General features: G+C 34.5%; 2 protein-coding genes across 3 annotated transcripts; both read right to left on the minus strand.

Moving 5' to 3' along the window:
- Positions 1-20: 20 nt before the first annotated feature.
- LOC110803827 (RNA-binding protein CP29B, chloroplastic) lies at positions 21-4,966 on the minus strand. Its single transcript, XM_022009394.2, has 5 exons — positions 4,536-4,966; positions 4,329-4,427; positions 2,769-3,056; positions 2,075-2,282; positions 21-520 (listed from the first exon to the last, which is right to left on the minus strand). The coding sequence occupies exons 1-4, from the start codon at positions 4,857-4,859 to the stop codon at positions 2,133-2,135; spliced, it is 861 nt and encodes a 286-aa protein (XP_021865086.1). The 5' UTR covers positions 4,860-4,966; the 3' UTR covers positions 21-520; positions 2,075-2,132.
- An 841-nt stretch (positions 4,967-5,807) lies between these two features.
- Positions 5,808-14,136, minus strand: LOC110803518 (uncharacterized). Of its 2 annotated transcripts, XM_022009294.2 has the most exons (10): positions 13,864-14,136; positions 13,670-13,759; positions 12,733-12,815; positions 12,409-12,608; positions 8,766-10,726; positions 8,396-8,668; positions 7,016-7,176; positions 6,759-6,864; positions 6,481-6,672; positions 6,018-6,157 (listed from the first exon to the last, which is right to left on the minus strand). In XM_022009294.2, the coding sequence occupies exons 5-9, from the start codon at positions 8,955-8,957 to the stop codon at positions 6,487-6,489; spliced, it is 918 nt and encodes a 305-aa protein (XP_021864986.1). In that variant the 5' UTR covers positions 8,958-10,726; positions 12,409-12,608; positions 12,733-12,815; positions 13,670-13,759; positions 13,864-14,136; the 3' UTR covers positions 6,018-6,157; positions 6,481-6,486. The 2 variants fall into 2 exon arrangements, with proteins under 2 accessions (XP_021864812.1, XP_021864986.1); XM_022009120.2 differs by lacking the exons at positions 12,409-12,608; positions 12,733-12,815; positions 13,670-13,759; positions 13,864-14,136 and having other exon boundaries at positions 5,808-6,157; positions 6,547-6,672; positions 8,766-10,410.
- Between the last annotated feature and the right edge of the window lie 974 nt (positions 14,137-15,110).

The raw sequence follows: 15,110 nt of genomic DNA on the forward strand, positions 1-15,110 counted from the left end.
GCTAAAATCATCAATCAATCTATTTGAAAGATATTATCTTCGTAGAACTGTAAGTTTGGACCAAGGATCCGTACATAACCAGTTTGTTAAGTAACATTCTAAATGAGTTTACATCATAGCAAAGCAAAGATGATACACAGCACAAAACTTCTGTCCAAACAGTGCCATAGATTACAGCAGCTACAAATTACAGGCTTTACAGTCACACTTTCGAATTAGCTAACTGCAATTTTGCAACATCCATCCTATCAATGCATGTAATGGCATCCACATTATGTTATGTATAACTGTATTTTTAAGCAGTTATTCGTGCAATTCGAGGCAATTCAGAGCACGAAGTGAAGGAGGGGAGCAGAGCAACCTCGAGAATGATGCACATGAAACTTCCGAGCTCTGTATGTTAGCAGCCTTAATGCTAAATCCAATATTTTCATTATGCTCAAACTTGCCCTCTTCTCTGAATGATTGCATTACATCTTCTCAGATAATATAAACTTTACATCACCATATGACTGAAAGCCTGTATCAAAGGAAATGACAAAGGTTGATGGTAAGTGAAATTTTTTTGTTCAAAGAGCAACAAAAGATGCAAAACATATATAGCCATAAGATAATGGTGCAAAAGAATATCCGTGACTCTGAGTCTTTGACATCCGAGCTTGTTCCTTCTACTTTTCGTTCGACTTATTTTGACTTATTTCAAACAAAATAAGTTAAAGATAAATTCAGTTCAGTTCAAATAAGTTCAGTTCGGATAAGTTCATAAAAAAACAAGTTCTTTTACACATTTTCACACACAAGAATTGGTGTTGACCAAGCCCATTTTGAAAAGCCATAATCCATGAAAAGTTGAGAACCTGAATGGCACTTTTGGTAGTAGCCATTAGGTAAATACTGGTGGTGATTGTAATGAATTCATATTTATAATTATCTTTTAAAGGAAATCCTGTGTCAATGTCCGTGATAATGAAATTAATTCCATAATATATGCTTTTCTTCATCAATCTCATTACCATCTACAATAAGTCACTAACTATGGATTGGCATGACTTCCCTACGTTCATTCATTACCATCGCATCAACACAACAAATAACTAGAACCAAACAGGACGTAAAGGTCCTTGCAAGAAATATTGATAACAATTGAGGAAGAAAGGATAGCCGGACTATAGTTAAATGTTGATCATGATTAGTTTCTGTTGGCAAAGGCCATAAATCATTATTGGAAGAAGGAAGATCCTTTCCAAACAACTTTGAAAAGTCTAAAGTTCTCAACCTATATAGGGTATATATTACACAGAAACACGTATTGGTAATTCATAACACAGATGAAACTATACCAAAATCGTATCATGCAACACCTTTCTTCAAATGCACTCAAGCATTGCTAGAAAGCACACCAAAGCCCATGTCCAACAAAGCCTATTTTTAGGCTAACCACGCATGACCTACGCCATAATTCATTAAACACAATGATGCAAGCGCCCTAGTAAACTATTTACCCTTTGTCTTTTTCTACAATTCCACCTCTAGATTATATGATCACCCTATAGGAAATTTTGTCTCATTCATATATTCCCACCGGTCACTGTCTCCGGCATCATTCTGATATCTGATATCTCACCAATTAATAGGTACAAATAGACTTGGAAAGTTGGACATTGCACCTGTAAAAGGATTGTTCACCTAAAAACTGGTACAAGAGCTAAGAATAATGACCCCTTAAAAGGGCTGAATTTGTGGATAAGAGGTTCTAGTTTAACATCCGCATTATAACTTTGACTAACAATGCTGTAAATGATAGATTATGTAAATAGATATTTTGTAACATGTACTTTAGGAGCATAATATTTACATAATCTATTACTAAATCTAATAAAAAAAAGGGGGGGAGGAGGGGTGGGACTGGTAATTGGTAAAGCAACATAAAACTAAATCTAAGAGAAAAGCTTGAAACTGATGCAAGGTGTCATAGAAGAGAAGCAATAGAATTTTTTTGTAAAGTTGAGAGGAAAAGATTTGCAATTGAATGACGTCTATGTATAATTTCTAAAGAACTCAGCTAAGAGCTTACCCTCTCAACAAGAGTGTTGGTGCAAGCACAAAATTATAAGGCCTTCAATACTTGATCATTACAAGCTATCAACTGTCTCAGTTTGTTCTGAATCAAGACTGGAATCAGCTGCTGTGTCTTCCCCATCTTCTGAAAGGGAATTCAACTCCGACTCGAGTTTTACGAATCTGTTGCTGCGTGCTAGTTTGATTGGTCTTCCCATAAGAACCTGCAAAGAGAAACCAACATTGAAGAGTTTAAAAGATAATTGTACGAAGTTAAAAAAGGAAGCCTGCAAAGGTAAATCAATAACAACCTATTTGGTAGCCCATATATAAATGGTGTCAATGGGAAAGAATTTGTATGTAAATTTGTAAAGAAAATCAATATACATTCCAAGGTAATGCTAGTTCACCCAAAATTATCTCTTTTTCTTTACAAATTTTCATTACCAACCATTACCATTTGGGGAGTGGTATTAGGTGGGAATGCAAATTTATGAAGAAAAACACCCAAGTATGAGACAATTTTTCATTACCATGGACATCATGATGTTATTTTCTTGCCAAATAACACTTAGATCTATTCTCATTCCCACCATTTATTACCGGCTAAGCGGCTACCAAATGGGCCGTAAAAGAATAAGTTAAAAGAAAGAAGAAAGGAAACATGTGTGAAGAAGCAAAGAGGAACTATAACTATACTGAGCCAATACCTTCCCTTCAAAGGCAGTGAGGGCATCATCCGCTTCTTTCTTCGTCTTAAAGGAAACAAATCCATAACCAGATGATTTTCTGGGTTTTTCGTTAAATATGACCTCAGCTTTAGCAACTTCAATACCACCAGATTGAAAAAGTTCCTTAAGGTCTCTAGACCTTGCTGAAAAAGACAAATTTGCCACAAACAGGTTGTACACAACTGCTGGCTTAGGTTGCTCTGGTGGAGATTCTTTCTTCTTCTTTGGCATAGCATAAGCTATCCTTAGAGGCCGACCTTCAAACTCCTGCAAACAACAAGCATGAAGATGTGCCATAAAATTATACAAAAGTTAGGAACTTTGAAAAGAGTCACATGTATTGGCTAGGATATGAAATATGAAAAGCCCTTTTAGGCTCCATTTGGTAGGGTGTAAAACGTTTTCATGGAAAACGATTTTCCTCTTTTCAATCATTTTACGTTGTTTGGTTTGACAAGGGATGGAAAATAATTTTTCATAACTCCCACAAAGGTGGAAAAACCTTTTCCATTGGAAAGGGAAGGAAACCACTTTTCCTCCTTACCTCCCTCTCCTTTCTTCCCCTCAATCTTCACCGTCTTCTCCCATTTTCTTTTAAGTAACCAAACAAAGAAAAACTAGTTTGGAATTGTGTTTTCCCTTGGAACATGTTTTCCGTGGAAAATCATTTAGCAATGAAAATGTTTTACACCAAACCAAACGGAGCCTTAAAGAAGAAAATGAAGAAAAAGGCCAACACTAAACAGAAATAAAAACCAGCAGACTCTGATTCATCAGTTGTGTTCTGAAGTTCCATCAGTTAAACAACCGCATCATAAAACATGTTCTCCCTCTCAATTACTAACAAAGAATGTATATACAACTAAGGAAACTACCATACTATAGAACCCTAAACCAAAAGTAACAATCTCCAATAACAATGACTCTTCTCTACCAGTAACTAGGACTAGACAGCAGATTCAGAATTTACAAATGAGGATGCTTATTCATAATAAATACTCAATATGCCATTTCTCCACTTTCAAAAACTAACTTACATCTTTCAATTGTTTTGTATTAATTTGACTAACCATGAAATTCACCAATGGATGAAGAGGGCAATCGCTCTAAACAAATTTCACCCATGGCCTTTTTGGTTAGTTCACAAATATCAAACATTACACAACATTACAAGTTCATTTGCACCAAAAAAGAAAAGAGTTACAAAAACAAAACAAAAGTTCATTTATAGGGATTGATGGATTGTGAACAAAGAAATCATCATCCTTTCCTCCCAACTATAATTAAAAAAAAGTAGCTCAACTCAACCAAGAAATCGTAATCCTTTTCCCAGCTATATTTGATCAATTTAAGTAGCCACTTTTGACAAAACACCTCCAAATATTGCATTAGATATGAAAATTTTACCAAGTTAAATTCTTGAGTGAGACATTGAACTTACACTTTATAGTCCAAAGCTGTAAATTCTTCAAAAATATATCTTTCAACTCAGACTTCATACAGAATTAAAAAATAAAAATAAATAAAAATGTTGCTTACATAAGCTTCGAGCTTAGCAAGAGCTTGAGCAGCTTCCTCCACAGAACCCATTTCAACAAACGCCAATCCTCTATTCTTCGTTTTACTATGCATCGACAACTACCCATCAAAAACAACAACAATTTCTTCAATTAGAAAAAAAAAACCCAAAAAATTAAGAACAAAATAAACAACAGCACAATTAAATCAAATTAAAGGATAGAAAACCTCGACATCGACAACAGTGCCATAGTTCTGAAACAAAGCGCGAATGTCATCAGCAGTTGCAGTCCATGGGATATTTGTGGCGAGCAATCTTGTGGGACATATCTCTTCTTTTTCCGATGGTGTTTCAGACGGTGGGTTTTGAGTGGCGAGGGTTGCAGAAGCGGAGGAGGAAATGTGGGTGAGGCGGAATGTGCGGCGGAGGGAGAGGAAAATGGGTTTTGTTGAGGAGAGAGAAAGAGATGGAAATTGGGAGAAAGAATGGGGTTCGAGGAGAGGGAAAGAGGTTATTGGTGAAGCGAAGCACAGATATTGAAGTTGCGCCATTTTTGAAGGTGAATGTAAGTGAAGAGTGTTGAGTTTTCTGGGTAGAGAGGAAAGATTGTGGATAAGGGAATTCAGCTTATTGAACTATTCACATATTTTTCGGCCATTTGACCAAATTGGCAAATTGGTAAAAAAAATATAAATAGAAAAAGTAATATTGAGGATGGTGAATTGATAAAAGAAGTGTTTTATACGACAATTTGGTAAATTTAATCACAAAGGCGATAAACAGGTCACGAAATTGCTCGGAGTTGAGAAAACCCAACGCGTAATTTCACTACTTCTAATATCGTTTTTTTCTCTCTTTTAAGACTTTTAACGCTTTTGTGTAGAATGAAATTTACGCTAAGAATTTTACAATTTCATATTTTTGAGTTCAAAGCTTCCAATATTCTTCCTGAAAGATAAGAGCATCAGCAGCGGCAAACTACAACTCTTGTAGCTTTCTTCGTGGAGTCCACCTAACGCAATAATTAGCAGCATATCCACGTGGCTTTGTAGAGCTACCTAACTTCATAGAGCTACAACATAAATTGTGTTGCAATGCTTTAGCTTGTTGCTCCAAATTTTCCAATATTACAAGCAAATTCGTTGAATCAACCGTTGTTGTTGCTCTAAAGGTCGTGTGTTTGTTTACCTTTCTCAAATTTTATGCCTTAGAATTTACTAAAATTTGTCATTGTTCTACCAAAATTGATCTCAAATAGTCAAAGTATGCAGGCGACCATGTGTTAAGTGTTTATACTCCGTAGTTTATAGTTTGTACAAAATAGTTGCTTAACCTATAATAACCCATGTGTCAAAAATAATCTTTGTTTTCCTCATACTTATTATAAACAATGATGAACAGAATATTTTGGGCATATAGGACGTTGTACACCAATGGACAAAAACCATCACAACTTCAAACCAAAAGGAATTTCTAGAATGAAATCATACACCATGAAGTAGATGAAAGAGAATGCAGCTTTTCTCTAATTAGCAAAACAATTTCTACAAACCGTATATATGAGCTTTTCTCAGAACAAGAATTGCTATGAATTACAGAATTGGTGAGGAGGGTTTACATTTCAGACCCCCATATATGTGCTTAATCAACAATTAACCATTGTTGTTTTCGTTGTTGCTGCTGTTGTTGGTGCTATTACTTACTGCTGCTGTCACTTCTTATGTGAATTGGAGTCAGGGGAGTTCTCTTTAAGAGGTGAAAGAGGACATCGAGGGGTATCAAAGTCATTAAAGTCGATCTTCCGCTCAACCGGACTACTCATCCCGGGGCTGCTTTTTCTTTTATTGTTCTGCAAGATATTGAAAACTAGATATTATAAAATTATAATTTGACCATCTTTTCATAAAATATTTGAGTAACAAAGAATTGTTCGAAAGTACAAAAGACTTTGACAGAATTTCAAAAGATTAATAAAGTTTTAGTCAAATATACTGAATCTTTTGCATAAAAAACTATTGAAACAAATATATGAATAAAAAAAGAAGGTTTTGGCGGGAAATTTTTACCAGGAAGTGACACGTGTCATTTCTAGTGTCTGTTTTAGTATAATGTATGTATTAATAGATATGAATTACTGCATAAGATCATATTGCTTGCTTCGGTACAACTTACAAGTACTTATTTTTCTTCCTTTGGTTGTTGAGTGATGGTGTAAGGAAGTGTAAGCTTATCTCTCACCTTAGTTCTGGCACTGCTATCATGTTTCCCTCCTGAATTAGCATGTTTCTTCTCTGATTTATACAACTTCAGCAGCCTTTTGTTTTCTACATCCAATACATGGTTTTCCTCAAATAGCACCTTCACCTACACATGCATCAAAACAGTAAACATTAAACCTTAAGATTAAGAAAGAATTCAAAAGAGGATTTGTATTATGATGATATTCTCACCTCTTCTTCAGCTCTGTGTAGATTGATCGTTAAATGGTCCTTGTCCTGTTGTAGCGTCCGTACATGAGCAGCCAGTGAGAGTACATTTTGAGTTTCTGGTCTCAAACTGTCAAGACAGCCCGGAATTGAGTAGGCAAAAGGGGGAAGAAAATGCAGCTCGGAATTGATAAATTAGAGTAACATTCAGCCACAGAAAATGAAGTAGGTTGTAAACTTGTAACCAATGTCACAAGCATAAACAGTGTAGGAGATCTCACCTGCTCAACATGGTAAGCAACTCATGGCACGTTTCAACCTCACTATTAGCCTCTAGGAAAGCTGATGCTGTCTTCGCCACTTCATTTTTGTTCACTAAACTTGCAACCAGTGTGTTGAGTAACTTTTGCTCCGTCATTGCACCATCCTTAGATGAATCATCCTTCAGAAAAAAAAAATGTTCTGATGATGTTACAATGAACTCAAAATACACATCTACGAAAGATAGGGAGCGTTCAAATCAGAATCACTCTGCTACTGATTAATTTGCAAACTATGATCAAGCAAAACAGTTGAGTTCCACAGAGTGAGAATTTCAAGTTACTAATTGAAGCACCTTAAAACAACTTTGACATACATAACGATAAAATTTAACCTTGTCATAATTCTTGTCACAGGAATTTAGACAACAAGCAGTCTTTCCTTCACAATTTTACTTCACAGAGATGGGAATCTGTGACACATACCGTTGGAAAAGAAATTGCATCTTATTTGACCTTAAGGTAGTCTACACTCTATAAGAACAACATTCTGAAACTGAATATCAAACTGTCTACTAGAGAGGCTGCAAGAATGAATGCAGCAAAGGTTGCAAAGCTAAACCCCTCCTATGAAAAAAGAAAATCTATGGTAACCGCCAGCCAGTGAATATGACGATAATATGGAGAGTATAACTTAAGGGCAATTCATAAAGGAAGGTGATGAGCCTTGTGAGAAGTCACATTTTCTCAATAAAAAGAACTATACTGCAAGTATACTGATGATAAGCAATCAACTGTCTATTAATTGTTGAAAGTTGATACTCCTAACATTCGAAAAGGTGACAAGTCCTTGAATCTACTAAGAGATAAAGCATCTATCAAAAGAAAATACAAGAAGCAAGCAGACAGCAATTCATAGCTCAATGCAAGGAGTATGATCTGCAGCAGTCTATCAAAAAAAGCAATTCAACCGTTTCCGGGATTTCGGCACATATAACAAGGAAAATTAAGCTCCTCAATGACAAATTTGTTAAAATGTAATGTATCAATCTAGCATACATACATTACATTTTAGCAAATTTACAAAATGAAGTGAATTGCCATGTTAAACTACAATGACAAAATGTACAGAAACAAAACATCAATGACAAATGTACTAACACGAAAAACCAAACAAATTGACACAAGGGTATACCACTAACTACACATCTAGACAGTACATGTAAAGTTTTATAAGCATACAATTACATCCTGTGAAAATAACACCAAACTTCAACCAAGGTTTCTTCTTTACTCATAAAATCAGATCCAAACCCCTTTTAAGACTATCATAAACAACACAAACCAAAATTAAAAACAATCAAACCAAATTGAATAAGCGCGAAAAGATCAATTTCTCACCGAAAGCATCTCACATTGATGTTTGTAGTAATTAACTTCTTCATTAAGCTGCTTCAACTCCTCATCCAATTCACTAGCCCTAATCTCAGCCTCCTTGGCTCGCTCATCTGACTCATTGCCGAACTCCATCAACGCCTCACGATCGTGATCGTAAAGCGAACATTCCCTCTCCAATTTCGAACACTGATTCACTAAATTCGCACATTCAGCCGCCAATTTCTGATTCTCCTCCACAAATTTCTTGATTGCTTGTGCATTCATACACGCCTCACCCTAAAAAACAAACCCAATTTTTCAAATAACTCAAAAATCAAAACCCAGAAACGCTAAACCTAAACCCTAAACCTTAACAAAAAGGGGGAAAACAAACCTTAGCGAGTTCAAGTGCTTGTTCTTTCTGCTTCAATTTCGACAGTAGAGTTAAATACTGATTTCGAAGAACAAAATTCGACGTCTCGAGAGATTGAACCTTCAATTGGAGGGATTCATTGGGTACAGAAATTCCACAAGTATGGTCGATTGAATTCTTGATGAAATCGTCGAGTTCTTGAGGAAGTTCCATTCTTGATCTTGTAAAAACACCAAATTTGGGGTTTGGGGGTAAATTTTAGGGTTTGGGTGCAATTGAAGGTCAGAGATTTCCTGCAAATGGAGGGAAATCGAGGAGAGAGAGAGAATGAGAAAGAATCCAAAAAGAAGAAGAGGGATTTGGGGGAGTGAGATTTGAAAAGAAGGAGAAATGTAGCCGTTAGTCGGTTTTTAAAAGAGGGGTACGGTAGATACTATGTAACGTATGCTACGTGGCAGAATCAGGGTGCACTTGAGTAATGATTGTGTGATGAGTCACTAACAAATGGGGTGAGTCGGCTACCAAAACAAATGGTGTGAGTGAGTGAGTGAGTCGATCAATGAATCATGTCACGAAGGTCTCAGGTTCGAGCCTCGCCGTATGCAGAAATTCGTGTTGGGAGACTCACTCACTATAAATAAGGTGTGCATTACGGGTCGGATCCGGATGTAGTCGAAGTTAAGCTTCGGTGAATCGGGTGTGCTATGCGTAAAAATGAATCATGTGAGGGTGAACGAACCAAGGACTAATTAGTAAAGTTGGGTTTTTAATTGGATTCACAAAATTGTTAAAAGTTACCTAGTGATCAAAATGCAGCTAAGAATTAAAATGCAGGGATTTTAAATAATATAGGTGCTAGTTCTTCAGCTTCACAGATTGTCTTTGGTTCAATTGTCTCTACAATTAAACAAGTGTTGGATAAATTGACAACCAATGAGCTGAGTAGCAAGGATAAAGGGAAAGCAAAGGAGTTTACCCCGTTCGTTGTTGGTGGTTTAACCATTGAAAATGCCATAGATATTGTTGAAAGTGGAGGATGATGTTGAAGATGGTGAAGTTACCAACAACTGAAGTGGAGGATGGTCGATCTTTTGGATGGCGCATGAAGAAAATGTCAATGTCGTGGTGTCACAACTTCTACTTATGTTTTATTTGTTCATATATATATATGTATCGGATAGCAAGTAAGATGATTAACCTAGGTGGGTGTGCTAAAACGTGGGATTGAGTATATAGTATTACCCCTCTTTGTCAAGTTTTTTGGTACGATGGGGGTGGAAGCATAGAATTATGGTTGGATTTTTCAAGGTCTTGGATGTTAACCCTCCGCTTTGTGAGGGTGTTTATTCTCGGTTTTTCATCCCTAATTAATTAATATATATCGTCGTTTTGGGTAAAAAAATACCTAGTGATCAGGGGAATTTTAAAATCAGTCTCTAAATTAGGTTGAGCCGTTGTAATATTTGCTTGATCTCCTTTTCCTATTTTGCGGAAGTCCTATTGATGGAAGATCTGGAAATATTCCGATCTTTGGAATAATCTGTTGACGATTCTGATCAGAGGGGATTTGATTTCTTATTTATTTATTTGATTCTTTACTTTGTTTTCCTTGGTTATATATTGAATCTGATTTGTTGACTTGTCTTATATTCTTGCCTTGTCATCTTAGGGGTTGTCAAGCCATTTTCTTGGTTATAAAAATTATAACAAGATTCCACATGATTAGATTGTAAATGACTAAATTCAACAATAATTAATTAGGTAGTTTCCCACAAATTCTGTAATATGGAGTACATGAATACAATTAACTAACCTGATATCAAATATGATTAAATGATTGTACTAGAAATAATAAAAATAACAATATAATGGAAAAGTTATGATGTTGTTGGTTCATTTTTTGATTTTTCTTGAACTAACTCGTTTGTTTTTGTTGGGTTTGATTCTTCATATGACTCCAATCTGTCTTCTAGTTCTTGAATCTGCATGTATATATATTAAAAAATATATAAGAAATGAAATAAAATGAAATGAAATAAAAATACTAAGTCATTAACTAGATCGACAATTCTTTAAGTGGACTAGCTTATTCTTTAGGTTTAAACTAATAATTGGTTACAATGTCTAATTATGTTTTACAAGTAGTGGCCAAAAAAGCATTGCATTTCACAATTGTTTATTCCAACAAGGTATACGATGATCCACTACCAACACTCTAGAAGTATATATTAATACTCACTCCCACCCTTTTTTATTTGTTCCATTTTAATTTTTCACGGTATTTAAGACGCAGCTTAAAACGTAAATTCTCCAATTCTACATGCGTAAAATTTCTTAAAAGTTGATATTCTAAAAATATACATTGAATCGAAACTAACAAATCTCCACTAGACTATATTATTTCTTATAGTATAATGCAAATCCATGGTCTAACTTTTAAAAGTTTATGCAATGGGCAAACAACAAGGTCGGGACGAGGGGAGTAATATACTGCGTAGCACGCATAAACTTAAATCGGACCTAATCCGATTAACACAAGCATATAACATGTATAAACTTGAAACCGACCCGATGTGTGTACATATAGTACGTACGGAGTACTCTAGAAGTTTGTACTAGTGTAGTACGAGGTATTTTTTATATTTATTTTTTTAGGGGAAAGTTATAGTGCGTAATATTAATAATTCGTACTGACTAGTGGAAATTATTGCACATTCAATTCCAACCAAAAGTTAGAGGTTCAATCTAAATTCCTCACTAGAGTCACTTTGAGAAATCCTTTTACCATTTCCCTCATTCTCAAAATATCTAGTCTAAACTCGTGTCGAGTTGACCCGTGTGAAATTTCGATCCGTTAGATTATTTATCTTCAAAAAAAATGTATTAGTGTAGTAGTTGGATAGTGGTTAGTAATAACAGTATTAATTAGCACGCATTTACTTTGCTACTCCTCTATCCTAGCTAGTTTTCTCTTTCTTGTACGCTTTCCTAATTATGTCAACAAAAAATATTCTACTCATCGCATTTAATTTAATTAATTAATATTAGTAAGACACAATTCTATATTTATTTTGTTGCTTATTAATCCGTATTATTTCAAAGTTTTAAGTATTGTAACTAGTTAGTGTCCCGGGAGATGCCCCGGATAATAGATATATAGATCAATTAGATTATTATATAACTCGTTTTGAGGCTAATTTATTTTTTACATTACAATACATCTTGTTTTGAGTATGCTTTAATAAATTTTATCATGTAAGGATTAGTAACTTGTAAAAGTAATGACTAATTAATAATGTGAAACTATTAAAACATGATTCAAACCAATTTTCTAATTATATTGAATTAATATAATTTTGAACATATACGGAATATAAAAAATGAGTTGTGGCATAGTGATTAAAGTATGTGTTTATCAAATGAGGGATCATAGGTTCAAAACCTATATGTTTTCATGCTCAAGAAAATTACATGAGATGACATGTCAAAGTTGAAAATACGTGAAACGACGACATGTGGCGAGATGACATTTCTTGCCAGTTCAGTTGGTTAGAGCTTTCATCCCTGTTCTAGGTGATCATGGGATCGATTCTCATCCCCGCCCTTGTGACTCATTTGCACCCAAAAAAACAAGCAAGTTGAAGATTTTAAAAAGAAAACATACCCTATCAATGGCTGAATCAGTTACATGAGCAGCTAATTCCACCTTCTCAGCAGCATCCTCAAGCAAATTAGCAGCCCTTTTAAGTGAACCTTCTGGAAGTTTCTTGCCAACATCCTCAGCCATGTGTTCCACTTTATCTGCTAGTTTTTCCAATCCCTCTGCCACATCTTCTATTGCCTGTAATTTCTGGTCAACGTCCTCTGTATAATTAACCCCCAAATTCCATCTATAATTAGTTTGATTAATTACTATATTTGACTTATTTCAGACTCCGGATTATTTAATTTAGTTGTTACGTTACTGGTTTAAATACGGAGTACTTACTTTTTAATAAGAGTAAGGGACCCCATTTGTTTGTCAAGAATGGTAGCAAAAATGCTAGGACTGCTCCTGCTATCCAACCTTTTCTGCTGTGGATTAATTTGCCAAAAAAACATGTACAGTAATTAAATTTTCAGTAATATTAGTAGCGGTGGCGGATTTTGAACAGTTTTACGAGGAGAACAGTAGAAAAATTAAGTAACATAATATGTAATTCTAAATCTACACCATTTTAGGGGGCGTAATAAAATATACACTATGGGATTTTCTTCTCGGTGCTAGACCCACCCTACTCACACGGAGCATCCACCATTGAGTAGCATGATTTCATAGATTAGTCAAAACCTCTAATAGTGGTGTTTGGTGGAGAGAGTTTTGGGGGAAAAAATGAGAGGTTTGGTAACTATTGGAGGTTTGACTAGTCAAAACTTCTCATAGTGGTGTTTAGTAAATAGAGGTTTGAAAATGCAAATAGGACTAAATCCTTCCATTTTTTAAAAAAAGCTCATGGGAGCAACATTTTAATGGGGGATTGGTAATTTTAAATATGAAAATTCATTTATGTCCCAAAGTTTTTAGCTACTTCAATGTCTATAAAATTCAATTACACAGTCAAATAACCACTAGAGTAGTTTTTTGCAATCAAATAAATGTTACCAAACATGTTTGTATAAACAGGTGGTCAAATTTGGTAAATAAAAGGGTAATCAGCTAACTGCTAATGCAAACAGGTAATCAACTAACTGCTAATGCAAACAGTAAATAGTCAACCTTAACGTCTAGTTATCAAACAAAACTTTATACAATATGTTGTTATGGATCCATTTCCATTGAGATTGAATAAATTAGCTCGTATTTGAGATGAGGTTATCAAGACTAGAAAATTAACCAAGTCTTAAATATTTCTGGAAAAAAGGAAAAGAAAAAGATAAAATCGTACCCAAAAAAACAACCTGCAGGCGTGGGACTTGACGGAATTGGTGGCGGAAGAGGTTGAACACCGCAACTAACACTCAATGTGCGGTGGTTCCTTCACGTATTAACATCCAAATTCAAATTAAACAAAAATAATTAATTAAGACTGTATAATTAAATTCATAAATTACTGATTAGTACATAATCAGAATCACATACCTTTGACCTTGTGTTGAGGACATAAGATTATAATGAAATCTCAACCTTGAACAACCCAAAAAAGACTGATTATTGTTCGAATTAGCACGAATAATAGGAAGATTAGTGCAAACTAACGAGCTCATATTCGTGGACATTTTTGTATAATTGTATATTACAATTTACAAAAAAAACTTTGTATTATAATTTGAAGGAATTAAGAGTTGTTTGGAAAAATAAGATCGAATCTTGAATAGAATTTATATTATGAGTTGAGCAGATAAATCAGATTGGAGCATGTGAGGCGTGAGATTATTATATTCAGGAGAACGTGTATGGAATTATAATTAATTAATTAATTAATTAATTAATTAAATAGTGGATATTGATTAGTAAGACGTTTGAATGTACGTTTTCTCCCTTAAAAAAAGGGGGGAAATGGTAGAAGCCTAGAAGGTGATGTACTATGAAGAAGACTATTGGAGAAAGTTTAAAGTTTAGTCAGAATGTACACGCTGGATTAATTAATTTTAAAAGCTTATTGGCTTTTTAAGAAGACTTTGATTTGGAAGATAAGGTAATTAATTAATTTTCCATTTTCTTAGAAAGAGTAAGTAGAGATAGAGTAATGATTATGTAGGTTGTATTTATAGTAATGTATGAGGGTATTATTGGTAAATATGAGCTTGTAGAGGTATAAAATCGTGGATCTTCTGGAGGCTGGGATTTAGACCCCGAGATTCCATAGAAACACAAATCAGAGTTGTCGTAGAGGGTAATTTAATAATTTCCCTTATAAAGGGTATTCTGGTAATTTCCTTGTGAGAGTAGGCCCACCGAAAGGCCCGAACAATCGTGTTTACTACGGAGACGGAGTACAACTTTATTTTTACTTGATTGAGATGAAATAAGTTTAAATAATGAGATAAGTTCAGAAACATAAGTTTATTTAGTAAGAAACAATTCAATAATTAAGATTTAAGTTTGCTCATTTTGGTAGGTAATTAAGTTTAGCACAATGTAGTTATTCAATGAAACACGACTTCTTCTGTAAACTCTCTTCTACTTCTCAACTTGAAATTAAACTCAACTCTTATGCTTATCAAGCTTTTATGGACAAGTTAATACAAATAAGACAATTTTAAACAATATGTTGTATAAGTTTAATCGAAAAAAATAAATTTAATTTAAATAAGTTCAGACAAGTTAAACTATGTATAAGATAATTTATAACAAATAATTAAGCCTCTGTTTTATTGGACTTATTT

The sequence above is a fragment of the Spinacia oleracea genome, chromosome 2 (assembly GCF_020520425.1).
Source record: "Spinacia oleracea cultivar Varoflay chromosome 2, BTI_SOV_V1, whole genome shotgun sequence".
NCBI lineage: Eukaryota > Viridiplantae > Streptophyta > Magnoliopsida > Caryophyllales > Amaranthaceae > Spinacia > Spinacia oleracea.